Genomic DNA, 25,125 nt, shown 5'->3' with positions numbered 1-25,125 from the left:
AGGCGGTGGGAAAACTACCCTCACTCAAGGAAGCAGTTATCACTGCCTGGAGCCAGCCTCGTGTCCCATCTCGAGCCGCATAAACCAGCCAGGAGGGGCACGGGTCCAATAAACACGTAGTGGAGCTCAGCTTCCCCATGATCCTGTCCACGTCTTCAGGTTTTATGGTTTTAGCACTAATGTAGTCAATCTGCAAATTAATAAAATGGTACAGGGGGAATTTATTTTTATACATCTGCATAATTTCATAAAATTGCAATTGATATTTATAGCTATTCTGCAATATTCTTGAAGGCTACAAATTTTTTATAAGATAGAAAGAATTACATGCAACTTTCTATAATTCCTTGGATTTTATAGAGACCTGGTCCACATTGCTCTAAACTCTTATTTAACTACAGTTTAATTAAGAAACCATAATTTTCCGGGTAAATTCTGGCTGGTGAATTCACACTTGCTAAGGCATCTACTCTAGTTTATAATGCAGAGTGCTTCAATTTGTACAAAGAAGTGTATTATTTAATGGTTTATACATTATCATGAAAAGTGGATTGAAAAGAATAAGTGAATCATTTATCTTGGGTGGGGACAGTGAAAGAAGTATAAGGCAAGGGATAGGGCAAATGAAAAAAATCTTTGTCATAACATTGTTTTTTTTTAATCCCATTTATATCCCGCCCTTCTCCGAAGACTCAGGGCAGCTTACAATCTAAGCACAAATCAATGTGCTTAGCAATAGCCTTCATTCTATGTATATGCCTGCTTATTAGGGCTTTCACCCCCCCCCCCCAGCGGCATTATTACAAAGTCAGCTTATTGCCCCCAACAATCTGGGTCCTCATTTTACCTACCTCGGAAGGATGGAAGGCTGAGTCAACCTTGAGCCTGGTGGGACTCGAACCTGCACTAATTGCAGGCAGCTGGTGTTACTTAAGGAGGCATTAGCCCACTGCTCCACCAAGGCTCTTGATAAATTTAAAAATACCATGACTTACAGATGTCATATACCTCAGCTCACAAGTCATATTTACATCATCATGTGTTGTTATGGGTGGTAGTGATCAGGATACCATTTGTTTACAGAAATGTCAATGAAACCAAAATCAGTGGAACTGAGATATTTTATGTGTTTTGAGACTGAGTCCAGTAATGCTGCCAATCAAGCAAAGTTGGTTCATCTTTTCATATGAAACATATTTCATATGATTAAAAACAAAAAAACCCATAGATTAGAAAATGCTAATTGAATAGAAATGTTCTCTGCAAAAATCATTGTGGTGGTTAAACAATTGTGCATGTGCAATAAGTGTCTCCCTTGGCAATGTTATCTACAAAAATCATTGATGAAACTAAGCAGTTTAGCAATAAATGTCTAACCTGGCAACCCTATCAATTATTAATTCAACATCTTTCATGGCATAATATTCATTTGCTTTACTGCAGTAACTAGTAGAAACCTAAGTCTAGTTTAAAGATCAGTGTGCCTTAGTTACACATTTTTTAAAGCTGTGCTGATCTGACAGTATTCAGGGGAAAAATTCTTTGTTTGGAAAAGTAAGTATTTTTCTGCCTATTTCACGGGCAGGGATTAAATTACTTCACAAATCTGCTGAAGAAATTTATAGTTCCATAGAAGAACATAACTATATAAGACAGCTTAAGCAAGTGAATGGTTGCATCTAGAAGAAAACCCTCACGTTCTGACTTTCAAAATTCACAAAATGTTTTCTGCTTTCCATGGACCCTACAGATATAATTTCAAATTCTCCTAGAAAGTTAATAGAGCTATCTACTAATAAATCAATACATTAATGGGTATTAGTCAAGTTCTCCTCCTTTGAAGGAAAGTTCCCAGTGGTACAGGTAGTCTTCAACTTACAACAATTCATTTAGTGACCACTGGAAGTTACAAAGGGATTGAAAAAAATTACTTATGATTGTTTTTCACACTTATGACCATTGCAGCATCCCCATGGTCACGTAATCAAAATCCAGATGCTTGCCAATTGGTTCATATTTATGACAGTTGCAGTGTCATAGGGTCATGTGTGATCACCTTTTGTGACCTTCTGACAACAAAGTCAATGGGGAAGCCAGATTCACGTAACAGTTGTGTTATTAACTTAACAACTGCAATGATTGCCTGATCAACAATTGCAAGAAAGGTCATAAAATGGAGCAAACTTACTTAACAACTATCTCATTTAGCAATGGAAATTTGGGGCTCAGTTGTGGTAAAAAATTGTGGACTATTTATTTCCATTTAGACCACATTTAGTTATGCTTGTGATTGCCATACTTATTAAGCAGTGCTAACCTAATTATCTACTTTGTTTACTTTTGAAATAAAATCTAGTGTCTGTAATTTGCATAGTTTATATTCTTTTCCGTATTACAACAACTTGTAGTTTTAACATTTCCCAGTGACTTTATTAAACATTACAGCACTGCAGTTACAATACTCTGCTTAAAAAAATATTGACCCTGATGTAAGTTTCTTTTAGTGTTTCTTGGTTTCAGTAGTTTTTTTCTTTTTTAATGTTTTTATGAGAAGAAGCAGTTCGATTATATCTGTAATAGTATGATTAGATGTGGCTGTGGCTGTGCGTACCGGCATCTCGGGATATTCAGGATATCCCACCCCTCTCTATGGGGGGTGAGTTATTACCTCCTGTAGATAGGGCTCGCAACTTGGGAGTCCTCCTAGACTCACAGCTTTCCCTAGAAGACCATATAGTAGCACTGACTAGGGGGGCCTTCGCCCAGGTCCGCCTGGTGCACCAGTTGTGGCCCTATCTAGACCGGGATGCCTTACGTACGGTCACTCATGCGTTCGTGACCTCTCGTCTTGACTACTGCAACGCTCTCTACATGGGGCTACCCTTGAAGACCACTCGGAGGCTCCAACTGGTACAGAATGCAGCCGCGAGAGTTGTGTTGGGAGTTTCCCGACACTCCCATGTCACACCTTTGCTCCGCGAGCTGCATTGGCTTCCAGTTGTCTTCCGGGTGAGGTTCAAGGTACTAGTAATGACCTACAAAGCCCTACATGGCATGGGTCCGGAATACCTTGGGGAGCACCTGCGGCCGGCGTCAACTTCCCTCCGCCCAGTACGCTCCCACAGAGAGGGCCTCCTCAGGGTGCCACTGGTCAAAGAATGCCGACTGGTGGCCCCCAGGGGGAGGGCATTCTCTGTGGGCGCGCCGGATTTATGGAACCATCTTCCGGTCGAGCTCCGGATGGCGCCTGATCTCCGCTCCTTCCAGCGCGATCTTAAAACCCACCTTTTTGAACAAGCCAGCCTGGCCTGATGGGATGGGGTTGGGTTTTTATAAATTGGTCTTAACTTTTAATCTGTACTAATTTATTACGGGCATTGCTGTTTAATTACTTTTTAATAATTTTTAATTTTTGTATCTTGTTTTTATTATGTATTGCCCTGTTCACCGCCCTGAGTCCTTCGGGAGAAGGGCGGTATACAAATTAAATAAATAAATAAATAAATAAATAAATAAATAAATAAATAAATAAATAAATAAATAAATAAATAAACTTTTCATAACCATGGCAATCAATAACTGTATTTCTTTGACATATCAAATTTAGAAAACTACAGAAAAACAAATAGTAAGTTTAATTCTATATTTATCAATATAACTTTTGTATTGTTTTTCTACTAATGGGAATAAAGGAGAATATTTGTAGCTCAGGGTGGAAATGAGTCCTCTGAACTTGGTTCTTTTCTTGCAGACATTTCATTAAATTGATATTACCTAGTTTGTGTAATGAAACGTCTGCAAGAAAATAACCAAGTTTGAAGAGCACCAAGAATCCTCACTAATAGAAATACTTTGAATTCAGCTCTTACTAATTTCAGGGTGAGAAAAGAATGTGCCAAGATCTTATGAAGGTATCTCTTATGAACAAATCTCTTATGAAGAATTTGTCTCTATGCTTCCATTTGATCCTAAAAAATCTATAATAATTCTAAAACATTTTTATGTTCAGTAACAAGCTAGTTGTATTGGTATGTTGAAGAAGGCATTCAGGTCTTACATGCAGAAGTGGCCCAGATTTAATTCTGTTATTTACAGATAGGATAGGAAAAATATTATCAGAATGTCTGGAGATTCAGTACTAATCAGCATTAAAAAACATTAACTGGAATAAATGGACAGTGAAAGAAAGCCTTAGTTAGGAATAAGTACTAATTTGCTGCTGATTAATCATTTAATTTTAGATTAAATAAGATTTTGAAACTACTAATATATCCCAGAGGAAGTCCTTTAGGAAGAATATCTGTAATAGTTCTCAGTATGCCCTGGCATTGACATTAGTCTTGTTTGCTGCTGCTTCATATATTGCTGCTCTTTGGTGTACAATTGAGATTTACTCCTATGGATCCTGGATATTGGACCTAAGATCCAGGTGTTACTGTGCCTATGTACGTAGGTAGAAGGTTAAGTGATCAACAGCTGGGTCTCTCTGCACTTGCCATAAATCTTGGTCTGGTTACAACATGTCCAACATGAGATGGCGACAAGGTATGGAACAAAGGGAATCAAATAATGAATGCAGTATACAAGCAGTCTTATGTCCCATATGGGGGTCCTTGAAATGTCATACATCTAAATGGTTTAGAATTCTATTAGTAATTACTATATTCACTGGTGCTTGTAATTACTATATTCACTGGTGCTCCGAATTGTACAGTACATGGAACAAAATATCCAAGAGGGCTTTCAATGTACATGCTTAAAAATTCGTGAAATATGACCTATCTATTTTTGACTTGAAAGTATGAAACCTAATTTAAAATGTGGCTTTTAATGTTATATCTATGAAAGATTCCTAATTTTGCAGATTATTATTTCTTATATAAGTGGCTGGAATCTGATTCATGGATCTGAATGTTCTGTGTACTCATTATTAAATAAAAAGATGTGGATGTTTTATTTGAACTTTGGCTAGAAATTGCTGCTTTATAATCCAGACAAATAACAATTTTTTTGCAGTTTTGTTGTTGCTGTTTGATTGTTTAATGCAACTGAAGATTGGAACAAAATAGATAATGGAAAATGGCATAAAATAAGAACAAAAAAGAATTTGAGAGTATTTTTATCCATTATCATCTTTCAAAGGCATGACTAAGCGTAAAATATTCACACACCATTGCATTTAAATTAACTAAGGAATTAATTACTGCTTCAATGTATATTCTTTCTAATTATAATGTATAAAAAGCTGCATCTTTTAAATGATTTTGGTTTCATGTGAAAAATATCCACATTTTATATCGTGTAATAATTGTAAATGTGAGTATTCAATCAAATACTTGAAAAAGCTTTTAGTTTTCAAAGCTTAACATAGCTGATTTATAAAAATCAGAAGATACAGGCCAAGTGGAAAGAAGATCAGAAAATTGGCTTTTCAATGACCGATGAAAATTTGATAGAGCAAATTAGAAACCAGGGTCCAGCACATATCAAACGGATATATCTTGCATTGATAGAAATTGACTCAGAAACAGAACTTTCATTTCATTTCATTTATTTCATTTATTAATATTTCTATACCGCCCTTCTCCCGAAGGACTCAGGGCGGTGTACAGGGCAAGAATAAAACAAGAGTTACAAAAATTAAAAGATAATTAAATACATGCCCATAAAAACAGTTGATACATTAATAAAAACCCCAATAAAATGATAATAAAAAACCCCACCAATCCCCCCTCAGGCCAGGCCGGCTTGTTCGAACAGGTATGTTTTCAGATCGCGGCGAAAGGAGCGAAGATCGGGCGCCGTCCGGAGCTCAACCGGTAACTGGTTCCATAGCTCCGGGGCGCCCACAGAGAAAGATCTCCCCCTGGGGGCCACCAATCTACATTCTCTGACCGGTGGCACCCTGAGGAGTCCCTCTCTGTGGGAACGCACAGGGCGGAGGGAAGTTGACGCCGGCAGCAGGTGTTCCCTAAGGTACTCCGGACCCCTGCCATGTAGGGCTTTAAACACCATTACTAGTACCTTGAATCTCACCCGGAAGACAACTGGCAACCAATGCAGCTCACGGAGCAGAGGTGTGACATGGGAGTATCGGGAAACTCCCAACACAACTCTCGCGGCTGCATTCTGTGCCAGTTGGAGCTTCCGGGTGGTCCTCAAGGGCAGCCCCATGTAGAGAGCGTTGCAGTAGTCTAGTCGAGAGGTCACGAGCGCGTGAGTGACCGTGCATAGATCATCCCGGCTTAGATAGGGCCGCAACTGGCGCACCAGGCGAACCTGGGCGAAAGCCCCCCTAGTCACAGCTCCTATGTGGTCTTCCAGAGTGAGCCGTGAATCTAGGAGGACTCCCAAGTTGCGAGCCCTATTTACGGGGGGTAATAATTCACCCCCCATAGCGAGAGGTGGAATGTCTGAATAAACCTGGGATGAAGGTATGCAAAGCCACTCGGTCTTGTCGGGGTTGAGTTGAAGTCTGTTCCTCCCCATCCAGACCCGAACCGCCTCCAGGCAACGGGACATCACGGTGAGGGCATCACTGGGGTGGTTTGGGGTCGAAAAGAAAAGTTGGGTATCATCAGCATACTGATGATACCCAACTCCAAAACCACGAATGATCTCACCCAGCAGTTTCATATAGATGTTGAACAGGAGAGGCGAGAGGACCGACCCCTGAGGAACTCCACAAATGAGAGACCTCGCGGTCGACCTCTGCCCTCCTGCCAACACCGACTGCGAGCGTCCCTGGAGATAGGAGGAGAACCACTGTAAAACCGTGCCTCCCACTCCCAATCCCCTGAGACGCCGCAGCAGGATACCATGGTCGATGGTATCGAAAGCCGCTGAGAGGTCTAATAGGACCAGGACAGAGGAATGCCCCCTGTCCCGAGCCCTCCAGAGATCATTCACCAGCGCGACCAATGCCGTCTCCGTGCTGTACCTGGGCCTGAAACCCGATTGGTACGGGTCTAGATAATCCACTTCATCCAGGACCAGAGGGAGCTGATGTGCCACCACACTCTCAACAACCTTCGCAAGAAAGCGAAGGTTGGAGACAGGACGAAAGTTGTTCAATACAGCTGGGTCCAAGGCAGGCTTCTTGAGGAGGGGCCTCACCACCGCCTCTTTCAAGACCGCGGGGAAGCTGCCCTCACTTAAAGAAGCCGATATAACTGCCTGGAACCAGCTGCGTGTCCTCTCCCGGGCTGCATAGACCAGCCAGGAAGGGCACGGGTCCAATAAACGTTAAAGATTGTTAAAGATTGTATGTTAAAGATTGTATGATAAAATGGGCCCAGAATATTCAAGAAGTTATTACAATGGATACTTGGGAAAAGATCTGGGTGAGGAACGTAAAATTTACACAAGCTCAAAACCTAAGAGAGAACTTTTATAAAATGTTTTATAGATGGCATTTAGATCCTAAAAAGCTTGCAAGTATGTATCTGAACTATCAGCCAAAATGTTGGAGGTGTGGTGGCGAAGATGCAACATATTTTCATATATGGTGGACCTGCAAAAAGGTTAAGGCCTTTTGGATAAAAATTTGGTGGAATATGGAGAAGATCTTCAAGCAAAGGATAAAGTTTTGTCCGCAATTGTTTTTGTTGGGCATAATTACAGATGCTACTGTTGTGGACACTAAGTTGATGCTGAATTTAATTACAGCAGCAAGACTTTTAATAGGTCAATATTGGAAGAAGGAGGAACTGCCGACTATAGAGGAATGGACACTAAAGGTTTCTGACCTGGTGGAAATGGCAAAGATCTCGGCCTATTTGAAAGATCATTCGCAAGAACGTTATATTATGGAGTGGAAAAAATGGATTGATTATATCCAGAACAAATACGGGACTAAAAAGTTTCATTTAGCATTTGAATAAGTCTTCCTTTCTTTTTTCTTTTTTCCTTCTTTTTATATGTAATATTAATATTGCTTGTCGTTATCTTATATGAGCTAGAGAGCGATAGATTTAAGAGTTTATTGTTGTTAGCATATGGATGTTTATGATTGTCCTTTGTTTTTATACCTTGTACTTAGCTCTGGGAAGTCGGGGGGGGGAGGGGGAAATGGGGGGAGGGGTAGGGAGGGATAGGTAGGGGTGGGGGGAGGGGGGATTGTTAAAGATAAAATGTATTTTAAAACTTTTCAATAAAAAAATCAGAAGAAATACTTGTAATTAACATCAGGATTATCTAAAGAATTAATGTGTGTTAATTGCACAAAGGCTCAATAATGAGACATTAATTTAGAATTAATTAATTATGAAACATAATGAACTATCCAGTTAATTTAGATATATTATTATAAAAATGATCTTTTTTTTAATTCAAAAAGTATTAAGTGTCACTTACAATAGTACCGTAATGTAGTGGACAATACCTTACCAAAATAGAAAGTATATCCAGTCTTTGTATTTTTCCCAACTTTGGGGCTTTTAATTGACTATAAAATGTAGATTTGTTTTCTATTTGTCTTTTAATTTTAAAATTAAAATAAAAGAAGTAATTCATCTTTTATTTTTATTATTATTTTAGTGTTTTATTATTTTATTATTCAAACAATAACTCCACAAAGTGACCAAAAAATAAATTAATGATTATATACTCAGTGTGCTTGTGGAACATCTCATGCCATCAATTTATCTAACTTATTATTTACACAGCTTTCCCTTAAACTTGTGGCAGATATACTGGACTACAACTTTTGTCATAACAAAGCTAGGGTAGCCAATGGAGGGCATCAAAGGGAAGAAGTCTAATGATGATAACTTTATTGTCACTTTGAATGTACACCAATTGGCATACATCAAAATGAAATTTCGTTGCATACAGCTCTCAAAGGGTCACCACCTCCGATATATACTCCTTGTTCGGAGCCCGCTAAAATTTCACATTGTCCATTTTAGTCTCTAGGGAGTGAACAATAGCAAACAGGACAGATGGAAATGGGGGTCCATGTGGATTAGCCCTCAAATTTGCTTGTATTCTGACAACCTTGCCTTTTTTCCTTTTTCTGATCCTGACTCTTCCACCCTTTCCTTAAAGAGGCCTTGCTTCTTTTCGCCCATGGAGCATGCTGCTGCTGCCGCCGCCACCAACTCCTCCAAAAGCCTCTCTCTCTTCCTCTGGGCCTGCCGACAGCCTCATCCAGTTTCTTCGCTCCATAAGCTCCAGGTCCTCTCCTCCTCTGCCTCCCCTGGAAACAGCCCTGATTTGAAATAGAATCCATCACTGGGCCAGCAGTCAGATCTTGCTGCTGGTAGAACAAATTCAAACAGTGCCAATGACTTTTAACGGTCTCACCAACAGTGCCAAAACAACTTGAAACTTGCCATGCCAGCAAAGATTGTCAATCGTATGTCGTATGTTACCTTAGTTCCACCATGTTGCTCAAACACATTACAATCTTCCTGATCATGTGGCCTATAGCCTTTACTATCCTTCCCAAAACTATTTGCCTTCAAGAGCCAATGCAGCCGCAGCCATTCCAGGCACCGCCATCTTAGATCCACATTGACTGATATCTTCTTGGATATTACATAGGAACCTTAGTTAGATAAGCCTGGGTCTGAACCTAGGACCTTCTGTCACATAAATATATTTGTGATCGTCAGTAGGTAGTCAATAACAAAACTGTAAGAAATCTTAGTAATCAATAGATATCATAGGAATGCTTCTGGAAGGATAAAAATGAAGTATGAATTAAAACAGTATAGAATTAGGGGATTATTTGTTCAGCTCTTGCTTCTCAGCAGCATTAAAGATGTATGTTCAATTGACTAAAAACAATAAATCTACTATTTATTTATATTGTATATTTAAAGAGGTTTATGTATTATTAAACAAGTTTATATTACTTTAGCATTTTTCTTTCTCTTTCTCCAGCATCTTGTCTTTTATTGTTTTCTTTTCTTTTGGATGTTTACTTTCAATTTACAAATATCAATTTCAAAAGCAGTTTTTAAAGATGTTTTTGAATCCTCTTATGTTTAAGTTTTGTTAACCCCTGTGAGGAAGCAATGTCACTAAGCTTTTAATGAATCACAGACATCTTGTGCAATGGGAGGATGGATGTTTTTCTGAGAATTTTCAATTGTTAGAGCTGATCCCCATTGTGTAGGGAAAAATAATCTTAACGCAAAAAAATTGCTTGCTTTTATTGACTCAGTGATATACCAACACATAGTTATTAAGTCAAATTGTTAAATTAATGCATGCACATTCTTTTCTTAAAATAGATTTTAATTAATATATATGATACATGGAAGGAGGAGTGAAATTATTTTCTTAGCAATACACTTTTATTTGATGTACATTGGTATCCCATAACACCATCGATTTTAGAATACATTTGACTAAATCAGTTGACAAAACAATTCTGTAAGGTTGCCCAAAAGAGCAGAGTCCATCCTATAATGACTTCCTGAATATATGAGAACTTCACAGAAAATAGGTCAGTGGGTATAGTCTCTCAGTCACTAATATGAACATTAACAGATGATAGCTGAGAAAATTTCCCAGTAGGATAATTTATATATGCTTTGAGGATAGCTCAAAGTGCCGAAAGAATGAAACATGAAAGGGAGCTATACTCACATTTATTTGAATGAATTAACATTTTATTGCAGTCTAGACCAGATCATAAAAGTTAAAACAACTAAATTTAATGTGAGAATATAGTAAAATCTAATTAATTAAGTGAATAGCCTACTTATTTCATTGGATTTGAACAAAATAGAGGTTTATGACTTGACACAGAATTTAGCAATTGTATATGTATTTCATGGCACATATTTTATGAGATTCTAAATATCATTGGTCAAAACAACCAGGTAGTCTTATCAATTAAAAATTGGACTAGTTGGTGCATAATTCTTTGTTAAATTTGTACCTCAGAAAGACATCTTTTAAGCTTTCAGTTTTCTTAAGGCATAGCCACACATCTGTTTTTAATTTCACACTAGGTTGTACACCAGAGGGTACGCTGAGAGATTAAAATAAGCTAAACTCATGTGATGGGCCTTTATGTCTCAAGAAGATGCCTCTCTCCAATCCCCATTTTAAAATAAGCCAATGTGGTGTGACCATTGAAGTGTTGCACGTGTACCGAGGAGACCATGCTCATGCCTACTCTAATCATGGAAATGCATTGGGTAACTGGGCTAGTTTCACATGCTCTTTCCAGCAACCTGCCCTACAGAGTTGCTGCTGTAAAGATAAATAAAGGGAGATCACCATGTTAACCATTTTACGTTTCTATACATCTAAACCAATAGCAAACAAACAAAACAAATAAATAAATAAAACTCTGACTAAGTGGTGGTGATATCTATTAAACAGATCCATTCCCCTCTTTGTAACATGTTGCAAAGAAGGAAGAAGAACTAGTATATTGCTCATGGAATTGCATTTTACTTACAGTAACTGTCTTACATGGAAAGCTCTAATTTCAACATACGTATTTTCTCCACTCTGTTAAGATTAATGTTGTGCCAAAGTTGCCTCCAGTTTCTCAAAAGTTTTCTTCCCTATAAAATGGGTTCATGCTATACTATCTATATATTTGCAGAATATTCAATAATTGGACTTCTTTCTTGGTTTTTTAAAGATTATTTTTAGAGGAACCAGAAGATGTATACATACAAAGAATCCTTGACTAATGGCTATAATAGAGCATAGGATTTTTCTTGTAAGTCATGACAATCATAAATTGAAGCATCCACATGACCAACTGATTTTATGACTTTTTTGTAGAGGTCATTAAGTGAATGACAGTCATTAAGTGAGTCAAGGCATTCCTATGGGTATTTTTTTCTGGAAACTCGCTGAAAACATCAATTTCTGGCAGAAAAAGTTGTAAAATGCATCTTGTGATTGTGGAACATTTCAGCTAACTGTAAAGTTGAGTTTTCTGAAGTTTTGAAGGACTCCCCCACCCCCACCCCCATGATACTAATGATCAAGTTCTGGAGTTCCAAGAAAGGCAGATTCCCCCAGGTCACAGAGGTCTATCATAATTTCAAACAGTCACTAAACAACCAATCATTAAGCAAAGACTACTTACAGAATGTTGTTTTCTGTTACAGATCTTCATATCATTCTGAAATCATCTGATAGCTCACTTTTCCCAATATGAAACAGCCAATAGAAAATATTTTCTCATGAAGTTTTCCTTTATGGTGTAACAGAAGCATGAAAAAACAGAGAAGATGCTAGAAAGGGGATTGCATAGATGAAAATGAAATTCTCATCCTTCTACCACCCTTAAATAAATTCAACACTTCTATTTTTTTAATTGGTTAAGCAACAGAATTCCACTGCAATTTTGTTTTTCCCCTTGAAGGTTCTTTTGTAAAGCAAACTATTTCATCAAATTGCATTAGCACATAGTGAAACAATGTAAGAGTATTTTCTTCTTTCAGGGCACCAAGCAGTTGATCAGTCAGTCTGTCATTTTATTTCATTCTTGGACCAATACAAGAAATAGCTCCTTAAGTTATCTGTAAACACCTAGAGAAAAGTCTAGCTTTAGAAACCTGTAAATAAAAATTAAAATACAGCTATAAAACAATCTGGCTGGGACCCATGAATGAAACCCCAAAGCAGTAATGTACAGTATATCTTGGCTATAAATGAGATACCTAAATTTACACAAAATGTTATTAATATCTAAAATTACCCAAAATGTGATGTATTAACTATATAAAATGTGATAATATATAAATTACATAAGATGTGATAATATAAAAAGTTATGTACGTAGCAGGAACCTGAGCATTTGGTCATAGTCCAGATCTGATTGATCAGGATATCTCATAATCAGAAGAAGGCAAATCTTTTTGATATGTCTCTGTAAATAGGGCAACGAAATGTGCATTTCCACAGTTTTCACCTGTACCGAATCACAGGCACAGAGCCTTTCAGCCAATGCTATTTGCCATGTAAAACTGAGCAAGAGGGAAGCTTTCCCCTGGCTGGTGGGGCAGTAAGATACATTTCAGAATGGAAATATTTCTTGAGTATCTAAAAATGTATAATATTTATTGGATATTAAAAATTGTACACCACAGTGGCACTGGCACTGGAATGGAACGCACCATTCCTTTCAGGTGTTTACTTAAAGCAGTTTATAGCTTGCTAAATTAGATGTACATATGAATATTGGTGTGAAAGTTATTTTGAGAATGCCTTTATTGTGATTAATAGAGTTTATAGTAGGAAAGTTGTGTAGTAAATCCAAACATTAACACACATCCTTACATTAATCTTCACCTGCAGGTAGTCCTCAACTTATGATCAGTAACTTAGGAACCATTCAAAGTTACCACAACCCCACAAAAGGTACTTACGATCTGGTGTTAATGTTCTGAAAACTGCCTCCAAGTCACATGACCATGTGTTGTGGAATTTGGCAATCTGTCTGCATTTATGGTTGTTTGTAAGTTCCCAAGGTGACATGAACAAAATTCATGATGAAACATGGCATCTACTTCCGGTTTTCAGCAAAATCTTCCATATTGAAAAATGGATTGCTTAATGACCATGGATTAATTTAACAGTCAAGCTTAACAACTCCTGCAAAAAAGGTGAAATTGAGTTAATTTATGTGATGATCTGCTTTACAACAGTCACAACTTATGGCTGTAGTGGACAGACTCCATAGTTTAAGGAATACCTATAATAATAAGTCTTTATTGATTAGCCCTTGGGCCATATCAAAGTGCAAAGTTCCAGCAATAAATAGTTACTAAAATTTGATAAAAACAATTTAAGATGGAATTTGATAAAATACAATTTAAAATGGAATTAGAATAAAATACAATTTAAAATGAAATGGGAATAAAATACAATCTAAAATGAAATTGTAATAGTGTACAATAATTTAAGATATATTTAAAATAGATAAAATTATGTTTTGAAGTCTCCCTTGCAATCTACCCCAGTCCCACATATGCAGATCTCAACCGAACCAATTTGTTTAAGTACTGTGCTGCGTTAAATGTTATTTTCAAGTTCTGGCGGGACATAAGGTAAGTTGTTTTGATATGGGGATCCCAATGGGTCATTAGTTTGGTATATAGACCAAGATACCTCTCACCCTCTTATAACAGGCAACAGTCAAATAGGATGTGAGCCAGGTCTTCTACCTCTGCCGCTCTGCAAATACAGAGATGCTCATTGTAGGGTACAGCATGAAATCTCCCATATCTGACCATTGTGTCAAGCTGTTTGAATCTCTCTTGCGTAAATATCTTCCTAAGATGTTTTGGGAGTTGTAACTTCAAATAACTGTCTACTTGAAAAGTACTACCTGTATATTCTTTGGTTAGGGAAAAACAGTTCCTAAATTGTAAAAAGTAAATATTTTCAATGTTTTTTGAATATTGTTTTTAAAAACATTTTAAATTTGATTGAGGAAAAAATGTTATTCAAAAACATGCGGCACTCACTGGTACTTGTTTCAAGTTCACTGAATCTCTGATTGTATCATTCCTCTTTGTGGATAGTTCTACTGCCTAGAAAAAAAAATTACTATTTTTATGATACTGAAATTGGAGCGGGTGGGTAGTCATTATAGAAAGATTCAGATTGTACTTAAAACATTGCTGTGCACGTTGTATGTTTTAACTATATCAAGAAGAAATCTATGGGTTTCTGCCATTTTCTGATATTGCAACATGTCATTTCTTTTCTTCCTCATTATGCTGCTTGAAAAGTTAAGAGCATTTCCACTCATAATGTGTTTGTGTCAGTACAGGAAATGCATTGCATATGTTTCATATATTATGATGCTTCTATCTCTTTGCTACAAACTGTGGAAAAATTATTATGCATTCTGCCTCCACGAAGTCATTACATTTTCTTAATAGCAGATGAAGAAAATTGTGAAAATGTTTCACAAGGAATTGCTAGCCAGCACAAAATAACCTTACCTGCAGTTTAATGTAAATTGATAAAAACATGATGAATGGTTGTTATAAAAGGTCTAGTAGATAGGAAGTTGAAATTTGTAGTTGTCTTAGAAATCTGTGCTTCTTCCTCCACCCATGCATTTTTAGTTCTGCTTCACATTAATTCCACCAAAGGGGCTCTGATACATTTCATTTTATTGAGCCTTCAAGTCACAGTTGTCTCCTGGTAACTGCCTGGACTAGTTCCTGACTGGTCCATCACCCAAGCTAGCTGGCTATGTGCCTAAGGCAGGACTAGAACTCAAGATCTCTTGGTTTCTGTCTCGGTGCCTTAACCATTAGACACAAATCCTGGGCTCTCTCTGTTCACTATACTCTGCAAACCTTTTAATAGAGACTGACAAATTGCCATGTATTTTCATGATGGGGATAGAATGTGTCTTTAATAAACAGAGGCAATTATTTTCATAGGGAAGAAAGACATCGTCAGCATCATGCCATATGCCAATTGGGCAAAGGGATCTCCCTCACTGTATACTGCTGGCTATAGAATAAAAGCAGAGAAACTTGAAGCAGCCAGAGCTAGCGATCAAGAGATGCCTCTAATTCTATTCTAAGCTTGCAAGTCCCAGTGCTTTGTGAATGCATTCTCTGCTCCATATTTTCATTTGACTCTTGCTTTGGCTATCCGTTTTGCTTTCTCTGTTTTCAGCCAGGAAAATGATCTCTATCTTGGCTGTAGAGTAAATGCAACTTGGTTTCTCCTGTGGACAGTCTAACAGGGTTCTGTGCACAGAACTGAGCATATAAGACAGTTTAAAAACAGCAGCTTTTAAAGCCTTTGAAGGGAGAGAACTTGGTTAAAGAGTTTTGTTTTTGTTTTTTTGCAAAAGACAGTTTTTGTTGCTTAGAATTCTAAGGCATCTTTTACGTCTGTTTTATATCGTTCCATTTTTCTTTTTGTTTTCAAAGGGAAGTTGCTTCCGTGCGGGAACGGGCGCTTGCTTGCCTGCTATCCTGCCTTCCCTGCTTTATTCTGTAAGGCTGTTGGGAGTTTTTAAGCTGTGTGAGAATCCTGGGAGTTGGTGATGTCAGACGGGTTGGGTCATTTGAAGGTTAGCAGCCTGGGAAGGGTTCATAGAAAGTTCACTCGCATATATTAAGCAATTCAATCTTTCATTCTCTGTGACACAAGTAGTAGGAAGTGAGCCGTTCGAAAGCAGAAGGATCTATTCAGCAGCAAAGGGGGATCTCAAGCTGCTATCGAAGCCTGTTTCGTCCGCAAACTTCAAGGCTGCATAGGAAGCAAAAAAATACCACCGCTTCAGAGCAAGGCAAAGTGACTCGAAGGCTTCTGAAAGATTTGGGGGCACAGATTTGGGGAAAGTAGAACTTGGAATGCTGCTTGTTTTCCCCTCCTCCCTTTATTCGACAGGATTGGTTGAAGAGCCTGGAAAATGGTAAATGATCATTTGGATCAATTACAGGCTTTTAGCTGTGTTGTCTGTCATAATTCATGATTCTGGTCTGGGAAAAAGACCAACAGCTTACGTGCCAAAAAAGGGGCAGAGTTTGATGGAGTTGGATGTACTTTTATATGTCATTTTCCCCCACACCTAGAGGAAGGCACTTTTGCAGACCTACTGGAGAGGGAATCATGTTTGACTGCATGGATGTCCTTGCAGTCAGCCCTGGTCAAATGCTGGATTTCTACACAGCAAGTCCATCTTCCTGCATGCTCCAGGAGAAGGCTCTGAAAGCCTGCTTCAGTGGATTGGCACAAACAGAGTGGCAGCACCGACACAGTGCTCAATGTAGGTCCTGCTATTGCTTTGTTGCACTTATTTGTTGCTCTCATTTTTTTAAAAAAAATATTTGCATGTCAAAAACAGGAGAAAAATGCTACCCAAAAGAGAACAGGAAAGGTTAAAACAAGGTGTATTTTCCCAGGTAGATTTTTGTGCAGGTGTATGTGCATGCATGCACATTTTGGCTTTGCACTTTAAAAAAAAAATAGCACAAATTTAAGCACATTTCAATTTTCAACCTTATTCCTCTAGTATATTTAAATAGTTTGGCCATTAAATGTAAATGAGGTAATGCTTTTTATTAAATAAAATGTCATGCAGAATTTCCTTATCTGTATGTTTATTTGCTTTTCATAGGCTATTTTTAAAAAATGAATTTTAATATTTTAACTACTGGTAGGTGTATTTTAGCATTCTGAAAGAAAGAACGTTTTGCAAAGCAGCCATCTAGGGGCAGGTAAAATGGAAAGTTGAGTGCTTCTGTAAATGTTTCTCTTTTTCTGACCAAGAAAAAGAAAAAAGCACTATTTCTTTGCATTGACCATGCTGCTACGTTTATTTTTTTACTTTGTTGCTCTAAGAAGTCCCTGTTTTTTCTAGAAAATGTAACTATGAACACCCCTTGTGTTTTGCCATCAATTATCTCAGCACTTTCTTGGTGTGTGAACAGTTCAAACTGGACAAAAAGCTATAGTTTAATCTTACAAAATTGTTTTAAAATGCCTAGTGAATTATCAGATATTCGTCCAGTGTTAAAGGACATGGGTGTCAAAACGTGGCATGCTTTTATAATTTACTTTAAAGTTTGAGAAAGAGCAAGCAGTGCCAAAGTTCTAACAGTGCATGGGGAAGGAGGGACACCCTTGAAGGATGCTTGTTGCTTTGACACTGATTTGGATAAATGATAACTATCTATCAAATTGTTTTAACATGCTCTTTGACACTTCAGTGGACCATTAACTAGAGAGTATGGTTGACAATGTGGTTCTTAGGCTGCTCAATTGCTTCAAAATACCCAAGCTTAAAAATGTGCAAACTGCAAAAGAAGTAAATTTTGTGTTTTTTTTATATGAGCATTTTGATAACAAATGCCACAATCAAAAGTATTTTCATTGTTATTAGATCACCATTATTAATCATAAAAACAAAAGAACTTAGAAAATGAGGCTCTGGGATAAAATATTGACAATGATTCAGGAATAAAGTTAAAAGCAAGTGTAAAGTGTTAAAATCAACAGACAATTAAAATAGTGAAGGTATTTCCAAGTATTTCCATACTAGGGAGGGAAGGTATTTAAACTGCATTAATTCAGCACTGCTGACTAAGAAAGAATTTTATTTAAGTCTGCCAGTATACCTTTCACACTTCTGTTCCTTTTTTAGCAAGAATTTTATAATGTATAGTTTAGTTGTAATCATAGTATAAATATTTAAATGTTTAAGGTGTTGCCTAGTGGAGCAAGAGCTTTTCCAGTGTCAAATCTCCTATAAAAAGCTAATATTGCAGAGTTCTACAAGAGATTGCTATGAAAGAGAACTATTTTTTTTAAAAAAATGTCAATGCCAGTTGCTCCAGCGCAAGTTAAAACAGGCTTACCCTGATCTCTGAATTGCAGGTTCTAAATATGCCATTTGTTAGAGGCTGTATAATGTTAATTAAATTACACTACCATACAGCAAAATGGTTCCAAAATATTCAAGGATTAAAATTATTTTTTGCAAATTATGATTTTTAATTAGTGATATTTATAGTAATGATCATATTCTGCAATATGCTTGATTTTATTCTGATATTTAACCTATTATCTATAATAAAAATATGGTCTTCGTAGTAAACAGCAATTCCAGTTGCAAATATTTCCTTACTTTTGCTAACAACAAACTGCAGTTTTGCATAATGTATTGAGATAAGAGCTATTTTACAAGATATAAAAAAAGGAATAGTCGAGTGTATTTTGGTTTGGGCATAAACATGTTGCAATAGTTGGCTTCTTCCACAATTTTTGATGCCTCGATAATAGAAGTTTAATAAGTAGACAGTAACAGCACTTCTGATGGTTCAGTAATTAGCGCAGAAACACCCAGGAAAATATTGGTAGTTTTCTGTGATGCAAACATGCAAATAATTGAAATTACACAGAAATGCAGTAAATATTTGATATATCCTAAAATTGTGTGTTTAAGGTTTGGGTTGCCAGTATTAAAATCATGTTTGTTTTGTGTGTGTGTGTGTGTGTGTATGTGTGTGTGTGTGTGTGTGTGTATGTGTGTGCACTTATTGTATATTATTCTCAAACGTGCTAAGGTGTGAGTCTCCCCTCAAAATAAAACTTTTATTGGAGTTTAAAATATATTCTAATCTTAGGGCCAATATGCCAAAGTGAAACATTTCTTTACTCAAGAATTTACAAATAACCTATTGTATTTTTCCTATAGCTAAGTATTTAAAACAATTTTATGAAAATATAAAAGGCTTAGATAAAGGCTGGTATATATTTCTGATTTTTCTGATTTTTAAAATGATGCCAAGTATAAATGAATGAAAACTATTTTATTTCTAATTATTCTTATAAGAAAAATGGTAATAAACCAGCTTTTCAATGGATATATAATGCCTGTTTTAGAATGCCCTTATATATTTTTCCATGGTTTTCAGAAAAAATATGTAATGGTATTAACATTATTTATTTAAATAAGATAATGAAGTACATGTGTATCTCTACTCAGAAGTAAGCCCAGTGAAGTTAAATGATACATACTTTAAGGGAACTGCATAGGACTGGAAGGTAACAACATAATCCTGTTTATTCAGAAATAAACTTCGCTATGTTGAGTGAGATGTAATCCTTATGTGTGTTTAGGATTAAAACTTTGATCTCTTTCACAATAGAATGTATGGGTCTTAAAAATGTCAGTTTACACAAATCAAACTTACAGTTTACAGGTCTGCATAAAGTCTCTTAAAAATTGGAATTATACAGGACATTGCTAAAATATTGGCTAATATCAATGTTTAAATCTGACTGCATTCTTGCAGTAATTAGCTTCATAAAGTTCACAAATAAAGAGAAAACTCTGTTTATTTTTTTGTATCTCTATTTAGAATATAAAAACAAACATATTTAAGTGTATGACATGATATCTACATTCCTAGGTATTGAATTGCAGCAGGTGCTATTGAAGGTTCTGCATTTCAGCCAAAGAGAAGATTCATTGTTATGTAGGTTTACTTAAAATTTCTAACGAATTTCTGGTATGGTTACTAAAAAACCTTTATTAGAAAGCTTTTATTTGCTGTAGATTGGTCTAAAAGATTCTTGCTCATTTATTGTTTAATATGGATCCAAACTAATAATTTAGGATACTTTGAAAAACAGTGAATCTAACTTTCTTGATTTTTCCTGTGACATTTTTTTCAATTGAAGAAGCCAACTTCTTTTTCAAATATATTTCACTTTTTTAAAAAAAGCTGATGTTAATATACCTGAATTTTAAGAGGTAAGAGGGGCTGATTATTGTTTATTCCTAAATGGGAATTCAGTTACTATCTTCTTGCATGGAAAAAACATTGATTACTTCCAGATTTTAGCCTAGTGTTAACTGGCAGATCATTATAGTCCAGCTAGTAAGATGAGATAAAGTCCGATCTCAGATTGTGACAATAATCTTTATATTATCCAAACAAGTATATTTCCAAAGCTGTTTATACATTAATTGTATTCATACATTGGCCATCTCTACTGAAAGCTGTTTGTTTATTCGTAAACTCTTACCAGTTTAAAAGTGCAATCTCTGCCTTACTCCTGTTTCCTATGTCACTTTTTACAAAGGTAGCAAATTATGTCATACTTATGGCAGCATATTTAATCTCAGTGTAAAATGTCTGATGTTTAGCATCATTTTAACCTACTATTAACTTACATTACCTGATAAAAAATTAAAACTTATTCCAAAGACATTTTAGGTCAAGGACTCAGAATTAGTTGAATATAATCCTTTGAACCCTGCATTTGAATTCCAAAAGTCTGAAAATATTCATATACATATCTACTTCTTTCTTTCAGAAATGGCATCTCAGGATTTCCCCCCTTTTGATGTTTAATTATTCTATAATTTTAAAAGCTTTAATCATAATTTATTTTTAATGTTAATTTGATGTTGTTTTGTTTATCAGTTATATTGTACCCCACCCAGAGCCCCACTTTGAGGAAAAGATTGGCGGTTTAAAAAAATGAAATATATAAAAATAAACATAAATAATGTGAGCTGGACATAATTTTGAAACTTAACAATCATTCTACCGCACTACTGAACTGGTATTAATGAGCTCACTATTGAAAGAATGGGTCATATGCAATTTGTGAATGTCCACAATCTATAGGCAATTATCTCCTACATTTCACTTTTATCTCTTGAGTTCTCCTTTTATTTACAGTTGTTTGAGAAAGGACTGCAGAACCTAATAATTGTGTAGCTTTTAGATGTACTACAAGCTATTTGGTTATTATTGCTAAAGCTTCCCTTTGGTTGTGCATACAGTATATATTTGTGTAGCCCAATTTAGCACTCCTGAAGAGCTCTTCTGAGGATCTGATAGTTAACTAGATATATTCCCCATACAGTAGTAAGGAATCCAATTTTAGTGTCTTTGGCGCTACATTTTTTTCTTTTCTGTTCCATGTCCCTGCTATCACAGGTCAAATGTAACAGAAATGAAAAACAACTTCCTCTGATCATAACTGCATGCCAGACTACAGCACATATGATATGTATTCTTTCTGCCATTTATGTAATGCTACTTCTGTGGTTGCTATACGCTGTAAATATGGAATATTTGGAACTATAGTACAGTATAGTCACTTAGTTACTGTAGTACAACTTTTGGTGCACCAACTTCAAATGACATGTTCATAAATTTCAAACATGATTTTTCCCCCCAAGGATTTGAATGATTATAGGCTGTTGTTGAGAAATCAAACTGTATTCATCTAACAATTAAGAGGACTACTTCTGTGCCCTTGAAGCTATTGAAACCATTTAGGTATTTTTTGCATTTGTTTAAATTCAACATAGAACCTATTCTGTGTCAGCATTTCCCATGCAAACAGGAAAACCCTAACAAGGCTAGAGCAGGATATATTCATGCCTGAGGAAAAGGAAATCGGATATTGTACCACCATGGAATAGCATCAACAAGGCTGGTGATAGAAGTTCATTGTACTATTGGCAATAGAATTGGGTTCTTCAAACTATTTGAGCCTTTACAGTAGTTTAAAAGTGCACTGTGCCACAAATAGGTCAATTCCCAAAGAGCAAGATAAAGACTAGGTAGAAGGAGAACACTGGAAAGCCACAACATTTGTCTTTGGAAAGCAGTTTTTTTTCAGTAAGACAAACTATGTCAATGGTCAACTAAGCATATCACTGATAGGGACATCAAACCAACACTACCCAGAGTCATTTGCAGAGATGGGCAGCTATAGAAATCAGTCAAACATAAAACACACTTGATCTAATGGAGGTTGGCTATAGCCATTTGTTCTGTGAAGAGGATGCTGCAGATTCAATCCTTTTAAGAAGCAACATGTTCTTCAAATTCATATTAAAGCTTCTGCATTTTATTGCAGCATATGAACTGAAGGCAGACGGGAAGATGCAGCAACATATTTTCAACAGAAACACAGATTAATGGTTGGTATAACACAAATATCCACCAAAAAGTAACTAGCCCATGACCGGCAGAGGATGTTTTCCCAGTGGGTATGTCCATTATAATTTTGCACTGCTGTCCAACACAAACTTTACAACTATGAAATATTCCCAGGAGGAGACTGTTTGACTATTATGCTGTCAAATTTCTACAGGAAATATGGCTAAACTAAATTTAAATGTATTTCATTAAAATAAGTTAAAAAATTAATAATAATAAACTTTATTGTCAAAGTACAACATGTGTACATTGAGATTAGCTGAGCCTCCCCCCGTGCTGTCTCCCCCCAACATACAGTGACAACAAACCATCCCACCACACTATGTGAACCAACTACACCACACACCAGCCTCCCAAGTCAATTCTGCATAACATTATGTCCCATTTAAAAGCCTAACAGCCCACGGATAAAAGCTATTTTTCAGCCTGTTGGTACGGCTGGCTATATTCCTATATCTCCTACCGGATGGTAGGAGAGTAAAGAGATACCGTCCAGGGTGTGAGTCATCCCTGAGAATCTTCCTCACTCTTCCAAGGCAACGAGCCCTGGCGATGTCATCCAGTGGTGTCAGGGGACAGCCCACAATGTCTTGTGCTGTGCTCGCTACCCTCTGTAATACTTTCCTATCCGCGGCTGTCAGACCAGCATACCAAACCACAATACCATACGAGAGGACGCCCTCTAATGTAGTCCTTCCCTGCTTGTTACAGTGCTTTTACATTAATCTTTTCCTAATACTTTTTAAAACCCATCTTACTATATAAGCAATATATTCAACAATGTTTTTAAAGCAGGCACAAAAAGAAAGAATCACTGAATATTCTTTGAATTTTCTTGAACATCTCTTTATTTCGTTACTAGGGTTTGCATTTAGAGCTCCTAAGAAATTTTTCTTTGTACAAAATTGTCCTTGCTTCCAACCTATGTTGGCTGGTAAAAACTTTACAATTAATAACAGAATAACAGAGTTGGAAGGGATCCTGAAGATCTTCTGGTCCAAGCCTCCCACTCAAGCAAGAGGCCCTATACCAGTCCAGACAAATGGTTGTGAAATCTCTTCTTAAAAACCTCCAGTGATAGAGCAATCATAACTTGTGGAGGAAGTCCATTCCTTTGATTATTTGATCTCACTGTCAGGAAATTTCTCCGTAGTTCTAGTATGGATCTCTCCTTGATAAGTTTCTATCCCTAATTTCATGTCCTGAACTCAGATCCTTTGGAAAATAGGTTGACATCTAAATATTGAACATTGCTATCATCTTACCCCTAGTCCTTCCCTTCATTAGACTAAACACAACCAATTGCTGCAACCATTCATATGTTTATCCTCCAGTTCCCTGTTGAGAGCATCTCTGTTGCTCTTCTCTGCACTCTTTCTAGGGTTCTCAGCATCTTTTTTGTATCATAATGATCAAAACTGGATGCAGTATACCAAGTATGGTCTTTCCAAAGGAGTATAAAGTGGTACTAAACACTTTGTGATCTTGATACTATCTCTCCGTTGATGCAGCCTTGGATTGCTTTGGCTTTTTTGGTAGCTGTAGCACATTGCTAATTCATATCTAATCCATATTTTACATCCTTCTCATAGTTACTACTTTTGAGCCAGGCACCACCTACTCTATATCTGTGCATTTGGTTTTTCTTGCCTAAGTGTAAAACCTTTTCAATTTCTTGGATAGAGCATTCAAGTGTCAAGATCCTTCTGGATCATAAGTCTATCTTTTCTAAAGTGTTGACTATTCCCCCAGCTCGGTATTGTCTGCAAATTTGCTGAACTTCCCTTCTGCCCCATCATTTAAATCATTTATGAAAATGTTGGAGTTCTGGGCCTAAGACAGAACCTTGGGCTACTACTATATGATTCCTTTCACATAGTTGTAGTTCCATTGAAGACTACATGTTGTCTGCGATTGATCAGCCAGTTACAAATCCATCTGGTGGTGATGCTATCTATCCCACATTTTTCTACATTACCAAAAAGTAAATGGTATATTTTACTTATCGCTCATATGAGCATTCATATTTTTTTCCATTCACAATAATGCTTGGAATTTCATTTTTAGCCAGAGACATGTGGCATACTTGGACCAAAGATACATGGAATTTCTAGTCCTTTATTCATGGATATATACAGTAGATATAATAAGTATATACTACTATTAAGATGACCAGTTTTGAGATATAAAAAAAATCAGACCAAGATAAATGACTTCAGATTTTTTTTCACTTTTAATATAACATATAAGCTGTGCAATTCAATAGTAAAACAAACTGAAATCTTTTAGGGGGGAAATAAATATAAAAAATTTAAAATTACATGCGTAAAGTAATATTTTGTTGAAGCACTTTTTGATTTTATTGACAGCAATAAGTCTTATAGAATAGGAGCCTGTCAGCATGACACATCTTGTCTTGGGAATCTTTACCCACTCTTCCTTGCAAAAGCACTCTAAATCTGTCAGATTTCAAGGGCATATCACATGCACAGCCTTCTTTAGCTCACCCCACTTGGTTCACTTCCAGGCTCTGGCTGGGCCATTCCAGCCAGTTGAATAATCTTTTTCATTGATCTTCTGGTGAAGCCATTGTTTTATTGCTTTGGAGGTATGCTTTGGGTTATTGTCATTTTGAAAAGTGAAACTCCTCTTCATCTTTAGTATTTTAACAAAAACCTGAAGATTTTGTACT

General features: G+C 36.6%; 1 protein-coding gene across 2 annotated transcripts in view; it reads left to right on the top strand.

Moving 5' to 3' along the window:
- The window catches only part of RARB (retinoic acid receptor beta), a 257,875-nt gene that overhangs the window by 128,819 nt on the left and 103,931 nt on the right, over positions 1-25,125 (top strand). The window contains exon 1 of one of the 2 annotated variants that reach the window (XM_081345081.1): positions 16,542-16,729. The exons of the other annotated variant lie outside the window; for it this stretch is intronic. Coding sequence (XP_081201207.1) covers positions 16,573-16,729 — 157 coding nt within the window. The 5' untranslated portion in view covers positions 16,542-16,572. Of the gene's footprint in view, positions 1-16,541; positions 16,730-25,125 lie in introns of those variants that run through there. 2 annotated transcript variants of the gene reach the window in all.

The sequence above is a fragment of the Vipera berus genome (assembly GCF_964194415.1).
Source record: "Vipera berus genome assembly, chromosome: Z".
NCBI lineage: Eukaryota > Metazoa > Chordata > Lepidosauria > Squamata > Viperidae > Vipera > Vipera berus.
Note: the sequence above shows the minus strand (reverse complement) of the source record. Positions and strands in the feature narration are given on the sequence as shown.